Here is a 15,238-nt window from a genome sequence, read left to right as displayed (position 1 = left end):
CGCATGCGCCCAACATCCCGAGAAGCCCCCCCCCCCCCCGCCGTGGCGCACAGGTCGCCTGCGCCTGCGCCTGCGCCGACGGCCCCTGTCAGCGCGCAGGCGCTTTCTGCGCTGTTGCTTGGCGGTGTCGCGGAGGTGTTGCGAACTTGCCAGGACGTGGGTGGTGGGTCGTGGGTTTGGAAACGCCGGGGGTCCCGTCCGCCTGGCTCCCGGCGCCCCACGTTTCCACGGCCTTGGGCGCGTCCTGGTCAGGCCCCTTCAGCCCCGCCCTGGGCGCGTCGTCCCCCGAGCCTCCCGCCCTCCGGCTCATCCTCCTCAGGTTCTCCTCCTCCCGCCCCCGGCGCATCCTCCTCGGGGCCCCCGGCCCGCCTCCGCCCCCTCCGGCCCCCTCCGTGTCCCTCCCCGTCCCCACCCGGTCCCGGCCGGTCCTCCTCAGGCCCCCGGCCCGCCTCCGCCCCTCCGGCCCTCTCCGTGTCCCTCCCCGTCCCCGGCCCCACCCGGTCCCGGCCCCCTCCGCCCCCTCCGGCCCCTCCCCGTCCCCACCCGGGCCGGGCCCGTCCTCCTCGGGGGGCCCCCCGCCCGCCTCCGCCCACGGCAGGATGGGCGACAACACCAGCCCCATCAGCGTGATTCTGGTGAGCTCGGGCAGCAGGGGCAATAAGCTGCTGTTCAGGTACCCCTTCCAGAGAAGCCAGGAGCACCCGGCGTCCCAGACAAGTAAGTGAGCGCGGGCGGAGACCCCCTGCCCTCCCCGCCTCGCACGTTCAAATGGAAGTCCTTGACTTTCTTCTTTTCCCGAGGATGTAGCCGATGCCTGCTCCATGCAGAGTATTTGGAAAGTACGGAAAATTAAAACCAGAGAAAAATCCCTCGTAATTCAACATGCCCAAGCCACTGTTGCCAACATTCAGCCATGTCTCCAGCACTTTAAGAATGTATATAAGCATCGTGTGAATGTATTCAGCTTGAAAAAAATGTGAAAGTACAGATTCAGGTCAAGTGTTCTTCGGACTCCCCCCCCCCCCCCCCCAGTTCTGCTCCTTCGCCATCGCGGGGGTAACCACCTGCCCTTTTGGCACTTGTCCCCTTCGTGCAGCTACGTATAGAATGTATTGTTCTGCAGGCGCTCTCTTTTCCTTGAGCACTTTCAGTGTATAAAAAGACCCCCGTCACTCACATACCCTTTCCCTCGGGACAGACGCTTAGGTTACTCGCACTTTTTCACAATTATGAAGGTGCAGTTCCTCATTTATGTTTTGTTTTAAAATTACTTTTAGATTTGTTAGCGTGGGACACAGTTTTAAAGGTACAAAGGGGTGTAGATGAAAGGAACGTCCTTTCCCACCGTTGAACCCCAGCCACTCCTTTTTCCTTGTACGGGCAGGTGCTGTTACCATTTTCCTGTGCGTTTTCCCAGAACCTTCCGTGTAAATACAAGCATGTGTACACATTTTCTTTTCTTCTTTCTTTTTCTTTTTTCTTTCTTTCTTCTTTCTTTTCTTTTCTTTTCTTTCTTCATGAGAGTCAGAGAGAGAGAGAGAGAGAGGCAGAGGGAGAAGCAGGGTCCCTGCCTAGCAGGGAGCCCGATGCGGGACTCGATCCCAGGACCCTGGGATCGTGACCTGAGCCGAAGGCAGACGCTTAACCATCTGAGCCACCCAGGCGTCTCACACATTTTCTTTTCTTTTTAAAATTATGTGCTTTTTAAAAAGTTTTATTTTTAGTGATTGCTACACCCCATGTGGGGCTTGAACCCAGGACCCTGAGGTCAGGCGTCCCATGCTCTTCCGACTGAGCCAGCCAGGCACACCCACGTGCTTTATTTTCTAAGCAGAAGTGAACACATGATACACACGGTTCTACTCTGTTGTTTCCATATTCACTTTACATCTTGGATATAGATTTGGAATCACGATCAGAATCATGGGATGAACATACTGTGATTTATTTATTTAGTCTCTCTGTTGATGGGCATTTAAGTTGCTTCCAAACTTTGGCTAATACAAACAGTGTGAATGTCTTTGCTGTATACAGTATCATTTTTCAGAATATGGGATCAATTCCCCGAAGTGGGATGGTTGGATCTAGGGGATAACGAACATACTTATTTTTAGTAAATCAGATTTTTCTATCTTTGTTAATGAGATGGGTGAAAAGTTATGTCTGAAAGTGGTTTTCTGGGTTTTTGTTTTGTGTTTTGAGAGAGGGGGAGAGAGATGGCACGTGAGCGAGTGGGCATGCAGTGGGGGTGGGGGGAGGGGGGCAGAGGGAGAGAGAACCCCAAGCAGGCTCTGTGTTCAGCATGGAGCCCAATGCAGGGCTCGATCTCACGACCCTGAGAGCATGACCTGAGCCGAACTCAAGAGTTGGACGCTTAACCAATTGAGCCACCCAGGTGTCCTGAAAGTAGTTTTGATGCACATGTGTGTTATGACTGAGAGTGAGCATATTTTCCTCTTTTCAGAGCTATTTGGATTTCCTTTTTAGTGTACAGTTTACTCATAACCTTCGCCTAATTTCATCATGGGTTGAGTTTTTCCCTATAGATTTGAAGGGGCTCTTTATATATCTAGGGTAAAAATAGGCCTTTGTGACAAAGCCGTATGTTCTTAGCCAGTTTGCCTCTGTGAAGTTCTTGCTACATAGAGTTTTAGTTTTATGGAGTCAAGTTTTTATTCTGTTCTTTTGTGGTGTCTGAGTTTTGTTAAACGTAGGAAGGCCTTCTGCTCTCCAAGATTATGAACAAAAAGAACCAAGAGACTCTCGAGTTTTCCTTTCTCCTATTTATTATCTTGGGGTTTTTTTTTTTTTTTAGACTTTATTTATTTGACAGAGAGATAGCAAGAGCAGGAACACAAGCAGGGGAGTGGGAGAGGGAGAAGCAGGCTTCCCGCTGAGTGGGGAGCCCGATGTGGGGCTTGATCCCAGAGCCCTGGGATCATGACCCAAGCGGAAGGCCGATGCTTAACGACCGAGCCACCCAGGCGCCCCTATTATCTTGTTTTTTTAAATGTGTTTATCTTGTGTAAGGTGGAGGCTCCTGCTAGGAGTTGGTGTCTTCTTCACACTTGGAAGAGTTGTTTGTGCATGTCCAGGAGCGCTGTGAGCAGGTGCTGTGCTGAGTGAGGAGGGGTGTGGGGACGTGGGGCCCCACCGCTGCAGAGTGATTGGTTCAGGAGCCACCATAATTTTCTCTTCCCTCCCTGATTGATTCTTCTCCTTTATCATACACTAAATTCCATGTTTATTTGAGTTTATTTTGACCTTTCTTATTTCTCCCAATGATGTGGGTTCTGCACCGGTGAATTACTGTAACTTTACACTGTGTTATACTTTCAGATAGGATTAGTCACTTACCATTACTTCTCTTTTTCAGCATTATCCAGGCTGTTTGTGCTTACTGTTCCCTTGGAACATTATTAGTACTGAATGTATTGGGCCCTACTCCCAAACTGTTGATGTCGTTGTGAGAGTCATGTTAAATGGATGGGTTAACGGGGAACAACTGGCATCTTTGTGTTCATCCCCCCTACTCAAGGGCATAGCATGTCTTCTTTTTGTTCATGTCTCCCTTGCTAGCGTTTCTGATTTTCCTCATGGACCTCTTGCCTGTGATGAACTTCTTAAGTTCATCCCAGGGTCTTTATTACTCTGGTAAGGTATGTGAAGGATATTGGCATATGGACATTTAAAAATTCTTTCTTTTGCGGGTTGCCTGGGTGGCTCAGTCGGTTAAGCGTCTACCTTCGGCTCAGGTCATGATCCCAGCGTCCTGGGATCGAGTCCCGCATCGGGCTCCCTGCTCCGCAGGGACCCTGGTTCTCCCTCTGCCTCTGCCTCTCTCTCTCTCTGTCTCTCATGAATAAATAAATAAATAAATCTTTAAAAAAAAAAATTCTTTCTTTTGCCTATGCTTTTTCTGACCTAGTTGTCATCATATACTGAGAGGGTCTGTGTGTGTGCATATGTGTAATCCTTTTTTTAAAAAAAAAAAAACTAGCAAAAACATTTGCTGTTATCATAACTTCTTAGAAAATATAACTTTTTAAAAAACACTTATTTATTTGATGGGGTGCCTGGGTGGCTCAGTTGGTTAAGTGTCTGCCTCGGCTCAGGTCATGATCCCTGGGATCTGGGATCAAGGCCCGGGGCTGTGGGGCTCCCTGCTCAGTGGAGTCTGCTTCTCCCTCTCCCTCTGCTCCTCCCCCTGCTTGTGTGCTTTCTCTAGCTCACTCTTTCTCTCAAATAAGTAAATAAAATCTTTAAAAAAATTATTTGGTAGAGGGCGTGAGCATGGGAAGGGAGGGAGGGGCGGAGGGAGAGAATCTTCAGGTGGACTCCCCGCTGAGCATGGAGCAATCTCAGGACAGTGAGATCATGACCTGAGCTGAAACCAAGAGTTGGTCACTTCACTGACTGAGCCATCCAGTCACCCTGGAAACCATAACTTTTTTGAGAAAATTTTTGTTATGGTAAAAAATATATAACATAAAATTGACCATTTTAACCATTTTTAAGTTTACAATTCAGTAACATCAGTTACATTCACCATAATTAATTTGCTGTTATGCAACTATCATCACTGTGTAGTTCCAGAATTTTTCATCACCCCAAACTGAAATTTGTAATCATTAAGCAATAACCCCGTTTCCTCTGTTCTCAGTCTCTGGTAACCTCTAATCTGTTTTCTGTCTCTCTGAGTTTGCCCACTGCAGATATTTCTTTTTTTTTAATTTTAATTTTTATTTATTTATTTGAGAGAGAGAATGAGAGAGAGAGAGCATGAGAGGGGGGAGGGTCAGAGGGAGAAGCAGACTCCCTGCCGAGCAGGGAGCCCGATGTGGGACTCAATCCCGGGACTCCAGGATCATGACCTGAGCTGAAGGCAGTTGCTTAACCAACTGAGCCACCCAGGCGTCCCGCCACTGCAGATATTTCATATAGGTGTAGTATTTGTCTTTTTGTGTCTGGTTTCCTTCACCTAGCATAATGTTTTCAAGTTCTCCATGTTCTAACATGTATCAGAACTCCGTTCCTTTTTATGGCCATTGTGTATATATACCACATTTTAGACTCCATCACTTTTAATGCATCCACCATCCCCCGGTAGGTGGACGGATCCTGATTTCTCAGCCACTCTCCCCTTTTTGCCCTCACTCAGATAAGCCTCGTAGCAGATATGCCGTCAACAACACTGGAGACCATGCGGACGACCAGGATGGTGATTCCAGGTAAGGGCTTTGCAGTCACGCTGCGATGGGGCTAGTCCTGCCCCCAGGCCTGTTGACCCAGAGGTTTTCTCCCGTGAGAAACCTGGTGTCCTTTTTTTCCATTTGGTGGGTGTTTCAGGTTTTGCAGAGCTGGGAATTGTGTTGCCAATGCCTGACTTGCTGCATAGTGTGGTCGCATGTTCCAGCTATGGAACTGGTTGGTTGGTAAAACAGACTGGAGAACAGACGAGGCCAGAGAGAACGTTTGTCTTCTGTGAGAGGAACGGGGGAAAGCAGACCCCGGTGCTGTCCTCAGACCCGACTCCTCAGGCATGTGCCCAGAGGTCACATGGAGGGGCCTGGGTGCAGCGCAGCCTGTTCAGGTGGTGCTGTGGGCTGAGAGCCAGGGCTGATGTGACCCTTGCTCTTTTAGGGCATAGATGAAAGGCAGGTCTTGTTCCTTCCTGTGTATGCTCCCCCTGCTTTTTCTGGGACGTGCTATCAGGGTGGCAAACATCACACATGACTACTTCTGCCTTATGTTTTTTTAAAGCTTAGTAAATGGTAACACAAGCCCAGTTGAAGGAGGAAGGATTGTAAACTGCCTGTCCTGGGTGCCTCTAAACACAGCTGGGGCCTGAGTGAGGGAAAGGACTCAGCCTCCACCGTCCCGTGGCCGCAGAGCTGAGGCTCCCACCTGGGCCTTTGCCATGGAGTGAACTTCGCATGGAGTGCCATGGAGTACAGCCTCCCTCAGTTCTCTTGACAAGGCACCATACCTGCCATGGTATTATGCAGTTCCACGAGTGTGGTTTTTATCCTTTCTTGTGAGGATATCGGGGCCTCTGGCATGACCAGTGACTGTCTCTCAGGGCAGCAAGCTTTGAAGGAGAGACCAGCAGGGGGGCGGGGTAGGGGGTGTGAGGGACTGTTGGACATCCATGGGTTGTTCTGCTTGATGTAGAAGCTGTGGTCACCTTGTCCTCTGAGGTCGGCCACTTGGAGCAAACTCTTGTTTGTTCCAGGTGCATAGAAAGCTTTTTGCCCCTGCCCATGGGATGGGTGCATTTTGTCCTCCACCTGTGGCATAGATTCCTTTAGAGCAGGGCTGGTTCCCTGCCTGCCGTTCTCCGGGCTCCACAGATGGGAGGCTCAGGCTGCTGAAAATGCAGAAAGTGCTCTTGGAACAGTCTATGTGGGTTTCCTAGGAGGCTGGCAGCACATGACTCCTGCAGTTAACTCTCAGAGGCTTATAATAAAAGACTAAGAGAATGTTTTTAGGGAGTTATTTCAATATTTAGCGTAAAGAAGAGGAAAAACCATGGGAAGGGAGCAAGACATTATGGGTCTATCAGGGTATCACAGATACGCTGTTCACTAAGAAGAGCCGGTTCTCCATACTCTCTTTTTCATTAAATTTAAGAATTACTTCCTGTGGTAATTGTGGCACATTATAGCATCTGACGATCCCACTCCCCACCTGCCCCTGTGTCAGAGATACAGGTTAATACCTCTGAGTGCCCAGCTGTATTTCGTCACATTGGCCTGCCAAGCCTCTGACGCCTGGGGGAGCCGTGCCATGGCTCAGACATCTTCTTGGGGTAGTACAGGGTTGTCCTCGATGGTCCTCTCAAAGGTGCTTTTCTTTGGGAACCAGCAGAATGTTCTTGCTCGTTGTCTTGGCAGACTGAAGCCATGTTAACAGGCCAGTTGTGCAACTTCTGAGTGTGGTGGTAGATGGACGCTGCCCTAGAGAAGTGAGGATGCAGGGCTGTGCTGCCCGGTATTAAAGTCACCATTTAAATAGAAATGACCTTAGATGAAATTCAGTTCCTCCTTGCACCAGCTGCATTTCAGGTGCTCGGGCCGCAGGTGACTGGTGGCTGCCGCACTGAACGGCTCAGATTTGCAGTAGGAGGTTCTGTTGGACAACACCGTCTTAGAGCGTGTGCTGCTTCTAAAGGTGAATCAAGATGTTATGCTTCAGGGTATAAGAATTAACTGGCAGGGTTTTTTTAACCCTTTTATTAAAAAAGCCTCTTATAGAATTCAGTAGGAAGGGAAGAAAATGGATATTGTTCATTGTCTTTAAGGCTTGAAGTTCAAATGTAGAAAAGCTGTAGTGCTCCTGTTGGATGAGTGCTGGGGACCAGGGAGCTCATGCTCTTTTTTTTTTTTTTAAGATTTTATTTATTTGTTTGACACAGAGAGAGAGCGCAAGCAGGGGAAGCGACAGAAGGAGAGGGAGAAGCAGGCTTCCCGCTGAGCAGGGAGCCTGAGGTGGGACTTGATCCCAGGACCCTGGGATCATGACCTGAGCTGAAGGCAGACGCTTCACCGACAGAGCCACCCAGGTGCCCCTGGGGAGGTCATGCTTAATAGCATTATGCATCTGCCACACCAGCAGGGGAAAAACCGTCAGGAGAGGTCCTGGAGAAAGCCTGGTATCAGTCACAAACGCTGTCGCTGGCACTATCCCTCCCAACGTGGAGTGTTTTGGGCACAATCTCAGAGAAGAAGATGGTAGCTTGAAGAAGAGTCAACTTCATTTCAAAACACTCAGAAATCATTTTACTCTAGATACCATCCAGAAGACCTTGGAAGTGTGAAAGATTTTTGTCCACACCTTTAAATTCTCAGCATTGTTAAATTCCCTGTGGGGCAGTGGAATCAGATGGCACTCCTGCCTTCCTCAGGCTTGACCACCTTTCTCTAAGCAGTGGATTCAGCTTTGGGGCACATTCACACCTTCAGCCAGATGGGAACCTCGGCTAGGCGTGCCAGGGTGCAAACTGGCACATAGCTAGTCCTCTCCTCCAGGTGCACGGGGCTCCACCAGGCCTCTCTTGACAGCTTTGCTTCTGCTAGCATGTGTGTGGCCATGTGTTAGAAAGGTGGCTCGGTGAAGCGTCTGCCTTCGGCTCAGGTCATGATCCCAGGGTCCTGGGAGCGAGCCCCATGTCGGGCTCCCTGATCAGCGGGAAGTCTGCTTCTCCCTCTCCCTCTGCTGCTCCCCCTGCTTGTGCTCTCTCTCTCTTTCTTTCAAATAAATAGTCAAGGAAGGAAGGAAGGAAGGCAAAGGAAGGAAGGAAAGAAGGAAGGAAGGAAAGGGGAAGGAAGGAAGGAGCCCCTATTTCCTAGAGCTGGGGTCAGTGCCCAGAAGGTGGATAAGCAGTGCTGTCCCCAAGCTTGGGCATCCCCCACCCCTTTCCTGGCCCAGCCAGTAAGTACACTGGTGCGTCCGCTCTGGTGCATGCAGGCTGACAGTGTGCTGGGACAAGTACAGGGTTGGATTTTGGGTGTGACTCTCATTTTGCACCTATAGTGTATAGTCTTGGGCATGTTCCTCGTACCATGAGCCTCAGTTTGGGTGTCTTAAGATGCCTGAGGGTGGCAAGGCACCTCTGCCTCCCCTCCCAGGTCTGGTATCATGGGAACATCTGTGTCTTGGTGAGAGTGCTTGCTGGGGGCTCTGCCTCCCACACAAGGGCAGACACAAGTTCATGACACATGCCAGGGGCGTTTGACACGTCACCTCCACAGCCTGGTATGGAAAAGAGCACTGCTGATACTCGGAAGCCCCACACGCTTCTTCCCTTTGGAAAGTAGAGGGGTTTTGTTGTGACCTGTTGGTTGTAGGAGATAAAAGTTGGAGGAGTTGCACTTGAGCCTCTAGGGATTCTGACTTTCTGGGTGATCTTGGGAAGGTCCACAGAACACCTTCCCCCTTTCATACTGTGGACACTGATGAGCTGACGTTCGGGAGCTGTTGAAAAAGGGGCTCTTGGCTGTGTGCTTCTGTCCTGTGGGTCTGTGGTATATATTTCTCGGTGAGAGCTGTGGGGAGCAGCAGGGCAGCCCGGTGGTCATGGCACGGGGTCGTGGTAGGCTCTCGTCCCTCCAGTGCTGTTCCCCCTCTGGGGTCTGGCCTGCTCTCTGTTTCCTAGATTCCGGGACTGTCCCAGAACACTCTGTAGAGTAGCTTGACTCTTCTAAACGTACTCTCTGCAGAACTAAAGTTGCACAGTGCGCGGGTGTGGCATAGCATGTGCATGGGTGCCACAGCCTCCTTGCTGCCAGAGGGCCTGTGGTCCTGTGCGGAGCAAAGGCTCGGCGAGTTTGGGTGTGCAGGCAATCACAGTACCTCAAGGGTTGAAGCTCCGTACGGGGATCTCACGGGATCTCAGAGACGGTTTTGTCAGAAAGACTAAAATGCTTGTGCATGGGTGTCCAGCTAATATGTGTGGTGCTGGGCTCTGACCCAGGTCTTCCAGCCTTGCTCTTGCTTCTGAAAATTGGCTCTCAGTTGTGCCCAGGCTCTGTTTACATGTGGGAACTTAAGCTTTCGTGAGAAAAGTCTGGTAAGTCTTCAACTTGGCAATTGTCTGTATCTTCTTTCTTGTCCGGTAAGTTGCTTAGCCTTGCCCTCAGCAGTTAATGCTTATGGTAGTACTTGTGCTAGACTTTAATACTGTTTTAATAAAACAGCCTTGTAACTATTCGTGATTTTTAAAATCAGTGTGTTTGTTTGGTCTTGATGGTCCTGTTCCCATTCCAGCGAGCCATGTCCTCCAACCGATGAGCGATTGGTTGCAGGGTAAGACCGACACTTCTCCACCACCTTTCTGTCTTGATTCCTGCTGCCTTCTCTTGTAATTGTGCTTAACTCCTGATTGCCCTCAGTGTTGAAGAATGACTAACGAGGCACACAGGCTCTGGCTCGGTCCTCACTGCCCGATCCCCCCACGAGTGCCCCGGCTTCCCATGGCCCCTGCCCTTTCTCCACCTGGAGTTACTCAGCTATTCCACATTACCTGGGAGGCCAAGGCAAGGTTGGCTGACGCCAGGGAGACTTCTGGAGCCAGGCGTGCACACAGACCGCCCCTCCTCCAGGCAGGCACCGGTGGCCTCAGGAAGGTGGTAGGCAAGCGAGAACAGGGCTCCCTGTCTCCCTAGCCAGCTTCCCCCTAGAGAGACCCTTGATCGTTGCTTCTTGCCTTCATTTCTCAGAGGAGTTATAGGAGGCCTCTCCCAAGGGCCAGATGTTAAATGTGAGGCTTGGACTTAGATGCCGTTGTGTGTGCCCATTAGAGGCAAAAATGTTCCCATGGAGATTATATGGCACTTCTCCAGAAGGGTGTGGATACTGTGATACCCTTTGTGCCCCTGATGGGGCAACCCCCCTGGGTGTTGGAGGTGCTTGGAGCATCTGTGAGCCCCCCCCAAAAAAAAACAGGAGGGAGTGGAGTGGAGTTCCCTTCCATTGCTGTCTCTTCCTCCTTTTTTTTTTTTCCTGGCCAAGCCCTAGAAAAAGCCCGTTCCTGAATATCCCAGCAGGAATGGAAAGTCTTGCCTGTTTTTCAACTGGGCTGGTTCATCTCAAATGCTTTTATTTTTTTTTAATTTGAAAGTTATTCCAGGAATATTAGTTTTTATAACAGCTATTTTATTGTGTTGCAACATATTTACCGGGCCTTTTATCTTCAAAACAAGGGAAAAGGATTTTTGTAAATTTTGGAAACAAATACTGTCCCTCGTTTTTGTTTTACTTTGCTGTTTCTATCAGTTATATCCCCTTCCCCCAAATCTCATGATAGAACTCTGTGACTTTGTGTGTCTGATGTCAGCAGACACAGTACAGAAAGTATAAGCCACTCAGGTATTTTTTTACCATAAGTGTGTAATACCAGGCTACAGTGAGTGGATTTCTGTGTGGGTCAGACTGCTCATAGAGCAGAGCAGCTGAACACCACCCCGCGGGCCACCCCAGAGAGGCCTCCCTGATGGCCACCTAGGGCAGTGTGGCTTTTAACGTCAGCAGTACATGGCTCTCAAGCTGGCCCCCTCTGCTCTGTCCTTTCTGGACCCAGAGGGGGAAGTGTTTTTTATTTGGCTCTTGGAAGGGTACCTCTTGGATCTGGGTATTTATAAACGTGAACTGGGCCACTACTGTTGGCCTCTGAATCTCAGGGCTCATCTCACAGCCAAACTTAGGTTCCTGGACTGGTGGCTAAAGGCCGTGGCTGAGGCCCGTCTATGGCTCTTCATGGCGGAGCAGAGGTTTTTAGTGGAGATTTTTCATATCACAAGAAAAAGTGAACCTCTGGAATGGTAGGAAGTTGTTTTTCTCTCCGCCATCTTTGTATCCCTTGTATCACTGGGTGACAGAGTGGAGGGGTCGTGTTTGTTGAGATAGGGTATGGAATGTTGGCACTGGATCAGTTACTAGAGCAGAAGTGTTTAGTAGGGTTTTATCATCCTGAGCCCGCCCTCACCATCACTGTATCCCTCAGATGGGAGTTACAGGGTGGGGTGAGCCATTTAGAGTTTTTGAAGAAAGCATGTAAAGCCTCCTGTCTAAGACTCTGGAATCTTCCATCTCTGGTTTATTCACTCTAGAGAGCAGTATTCCTGGGAAGGAGTGACCCACATTGGGCAGCCAAGGGCTTGAGCTGTGGGTCCCGAGTTTCCCAGAATGTCTCTGACAACATTGGTATCAGAAGGTCCAGCTGCATTCCTGACTATACAGGACGCAAGGCAGCCCGTTTTGACCCAGACCCCTGTATCTGGTTTGTTTGGGGACCACAGAGTGACCAAGGACACCGAGATGACCATGTTGATCCTAGGGGACAGCTGGAAGCCAGCATGACCAGCCCCCCTTGGCAGTGCTAGGCTCCCCGGCTGTCTAGCGGAGAGGCTTGGGAAGAGTCCCATAGCTGCCTGTCTCGCTTTTGTCCGTGTGCTGGTTGACCACAGTGAGGTTCTTGCTCCAGGCTGGTTCTAAGTTACCTCTCTTACATTAGACATTGAGCCCTGCCAAGTCTAAGGGGCCCAGAGCCACGACCCCCTCCTAGATCACTTAATGTCCAAGTCATTTGCTATTTCAGAGTTGAACTGAAGCCGCAGTCTGCAGCAGGACCTTCCCTTTTGGAGTGTTAGGGTGTTCATTGCCGCCCTCCCCCACAGCCAGCTCCTTTAGAAGAGAAACATCTGGTGTGGTCCCTGATTCACCGGAGCTCCTCAGTGAAGGCCCAGGATGCACCCTGGAGTGTCTGTCCTCATTGGCCTCTTCGGGCAGAGCGTGGCCTTGAAGGAGCTGGAGCCACCTTCCCCCACACAGTGTGCCCTTCGACCTGGGTGTTAGAGATGCTTTCCCAGGTGGAGAAATGAGCACAGGACTTGTCTCTTCCTGGCTCCTGATCAGACACAGCACATCAGTGTTTCTAGAGTGGAGGCCCCTGGAGCCTGGGCTCCGAGATAAGAGTCCACACTGCACCCCCGGCCCTCCTCCCTGTGGTGACTCTCGCTTATCTGGATCCCCTTGGGCAGGAAGGAGCAGGGTTGCTAGTGGGGAAACATAAGTGCACAGCTGCATCTTGAATGGGGGTGAGCTCTACAGTTTTACAGAGATCGTAGCCAGATCTGCTGTCCCACCACAGCCATGCCTGCTTTTCCATGGCATCCAGTCCTGTGCATCCCCACCTTTGTATCGTGTCTCTGGTTCTGCACATTTTGCACATCTTAAAGGTTTCCCCAGTAAGAACTAGAAGGTTGAAATGTTGAGCGTAAGGGAACGACCGGGCAGCCGTGCCATGAGGAAGGTGATGAGCACACTATAGTTAGTATTGTCCTTTACTCACCTGGGGGTGGAGCGGTGCAGCCTGGCAAACCCGGGCCGTCAGGAGACCCCTCCCCACACCTGTGCGCCTTAACGAGTGGCCCTCAGGACGGTGCCGGCTCCAGCTGTTGTCCTCCCTTTGAAAGCAAACTGCAATTCGTTCTCTCTCCTGAATTTCATAGAGCATGCCAAGAAATGACAGCATGTGCCTTCAGTCTATGCTTCTCATGCCTTTTACCTTGTAATTCTGGTGATTTTATGTCCCCAGTCTTGGGGATCGCTTCAGAAGGGCAATTGATCCAGATCCGCAGTGGGGGTAGAGCACTCCACGCACGGTACTGCCATGTCCTGAGACCTTTCCCCTCTGAGGGCAGGTGGGCATGGTACTGTGGCACTTTGTTTACTTACTTCCACTCTGCCTTTTTTTAATTTTAAGGTTTTCGGATGTCATTCTGGCAACAATTTTGGCAACCAAGTCTGAAATGTGTGGCCAAAAATTTGAACTGAAGATTGATAACGTGCGGTTTGTTGGGCACCCGACACTGCTGCAGCATGCTCTGGGGCAGGTATGGCCCTCCCTGGGCAGGTGGGGCTCTCCCTGGGGCAGGTGAAGTTCTTCCTGGGACAGGTGAGGTTCTTCCTGGGCAGGTGGGGTTCTCCCTGGGGCAGGTGAGGTTCTTCCTGGGCAGGTGAGGTTCTTCTTGGGACGGTGATGTTCTCCCTGGGCAGGTGAGGTTCTCCCTGGGGCAGGTGAGGTTCTTCCTGGGCAGGTGAGGTTCTCCCTGGGGCAGGTGAGGTTCTCCCTGGGGCAGGTGAGGTTCTTCCTGGGACAGGTGAGGTTCTTCTTGGGACAGGTGAGGTTCTCCCTGAGGCAGGTGAGGTTCTCCCTGGGACAGGTGAGGTTCTCCCTGGGCAGGTGAGGTTCTTCCTGGGCAGGTAGGGCTCTCCCTGAGCAGGTGAGGTTCTCCCTGGGCAGGTGGGGCTCTCCCTGAGCCCCTGAGGTTCTCCCTGGGACAGGTGAGGTTCTCCCTGGGCAGGGGAGGTTCTCCCTGGGCAGGTGGGGCTCTCCCTGGGGCAGGTGAGGTTCTCCCTGGGACAGGTGGGGTTCTCCCTGGGACAGGTGGGGTTCTTCCAGGGGCTGGTGGGGTTCTCTAGGGGCTGGTGAGGTTCTTTCTGGGACAGGTATGGCCCTCCCTGGGCAGGTAAGGTTCTCCCTGGGCAGGTATGGCCCTCCCTGGGAAGGCATGGCCTATCCTGACCCTGGGGCCCTCGGGGAGCCGTGGCTCACACTGGCTCTGGTGAAGGCAGCCATCGAATCGTGCCATATATCTGACCCCGTGCGTGTGTCCATGCATACAATCACCTACATGTCCCCATAGGTCTCCCGTGGGTTCAATCCCTGCCCCTGGCTTTTGCTCTTTGCATCCTGGGTCTCTCCTGACTGCCACCTTCCCCTTTATATCTAGGACATCTGTTTCTAAAGTGGTGCAAGTATTTTTTCTTGCTTATTAAATGATGACATAGCAAATATGATTAATTTAGTTCTTACTATTGTGCTAAACCCTGTATGTGCATTCTGTGATGAATGAAATTGTTACAGTATTGAGGGGTTTTAACAAGATTGAATGCACTGTTACCCAAGGGAATTTGACACCAGAACCTGCTAGTCAGTCCTTTGCACACAGTACAATCAGGGCTTTGATAAGATGGCATAAGATTTAGCTCCATTTATATGATCCAGAAATTGCAGTCCTCAAATCTTATCCATGAATATGCCCGTGGAAGGAGCTTCTGAGGCAGTTGGAGATGCCAGGACATCAGGCCATGGCTGGGTGCACTGGGCCCCATGGGCGGCTCCTTCCTCTTTACCAAGGCCCCTGCAGACAGAGCTCAGTCTGTACGGCTGACGTCTGGGTGACAGAGGGGAGATTTGACATCCTGCCAGGAGTCATACCCTACCAAACTGGAGTGACAGGCAGAGATGGTAAAGAGCCTGCTTGGGATGGCCCAGAGAGATGTGGCCACCACCCCCTCACGCACACTCCCATGCCCCCTGGTGGCAACACGTATTCAGCTTGGTGTTGGTGACGTGCGGTGGCTGGATGCTGGAGCAGCAGCTTGGTCTCTGCTGGCTCTGAGCATTATCCTGTCTCTTAATCGTCCTGAGTGGTTGCCATACCTGGCGGAGACAGAGGACCCAGGTGGACACTGAAAACAGCAGTGGGGGAGGGAGAGTCTGGGCAGAGAATACCCCATCTGCTCGAGCCTCTCCCCATCTTGTCTCGCGGGGGCACCTCAGCTCACTCCCATTGACTGGGGTAGTCTTGTCACTTTGGGTTATAGCGCTGACCCTCCCACTCTAGTCTCACCCGTGTCTCCGTCTGTGCTGCCTGTGCTTGCCCATACAGAG

At 51.1% G+C, this 15,238-nt stretch overlaps 1 protein-coding gene across 6 annotated transcripts in view; it reads left to right on the top strand.

Annotated features, from left to right (window-relative positions):
- Positions 1 to 502: 502 nt before the first annotated feature.
- Positions 503 to 15,238, top strand: part of NPRL3 (NPR3 like, GATOR1 complex subunit) — a 37,793-nt gene continuing 23,057 nt past the window's right edge. For 3 of the 6 annotated variants that reach the window (XM_035021783.1, XM_035021782.1, XM_035021780.1), the window contains exons 1-4: positions 537 to 717; positions 5,162 to 5,231; positions 9,769 to 9,807; positions 13,265 to 13,394. In XM_035021783.1, the coding sequence (XP_034877674.1) occupies positions 600 to 717; positions 5,162 to 5,231; positions 9,769 to 9,807; positions 13,265 to 13,394 (357 nt within the window). In that variant the 5' untranslated portion in view covers positions 537 to 599. Of the gene's footprint in view, positions 718 to 5,161; positions 5,232 to 9,768; positions 9,808 to 13,264; positions 13,395 to 15,238 lie in introns of all 6 variants that reach the window. The other 3 variants (XM_035021781.1, XM_035021784.1, XM_035021785.1) reach the window with 3 other exon arrangements.

The sequence above is a fragment of the Mirounga leonina genome, unplaced genomic scaffold (assembly GCF_011800145.1).
Source record: "Mirounga leonina isolate KUSES-001 unplaced genomic scaffold, KU_Mleo_1.0 Mir_175, whole genome shotgun sequence".
Lineage (NCBI taxonomy): Eukaryota > Metazoa > Chordata > Mammalia > Carnivora > Phocidae > Mirounga > Mirounga leonina.
This window is presented reverse-complemented; position numbering and strand designations above follow the sequence as displayed.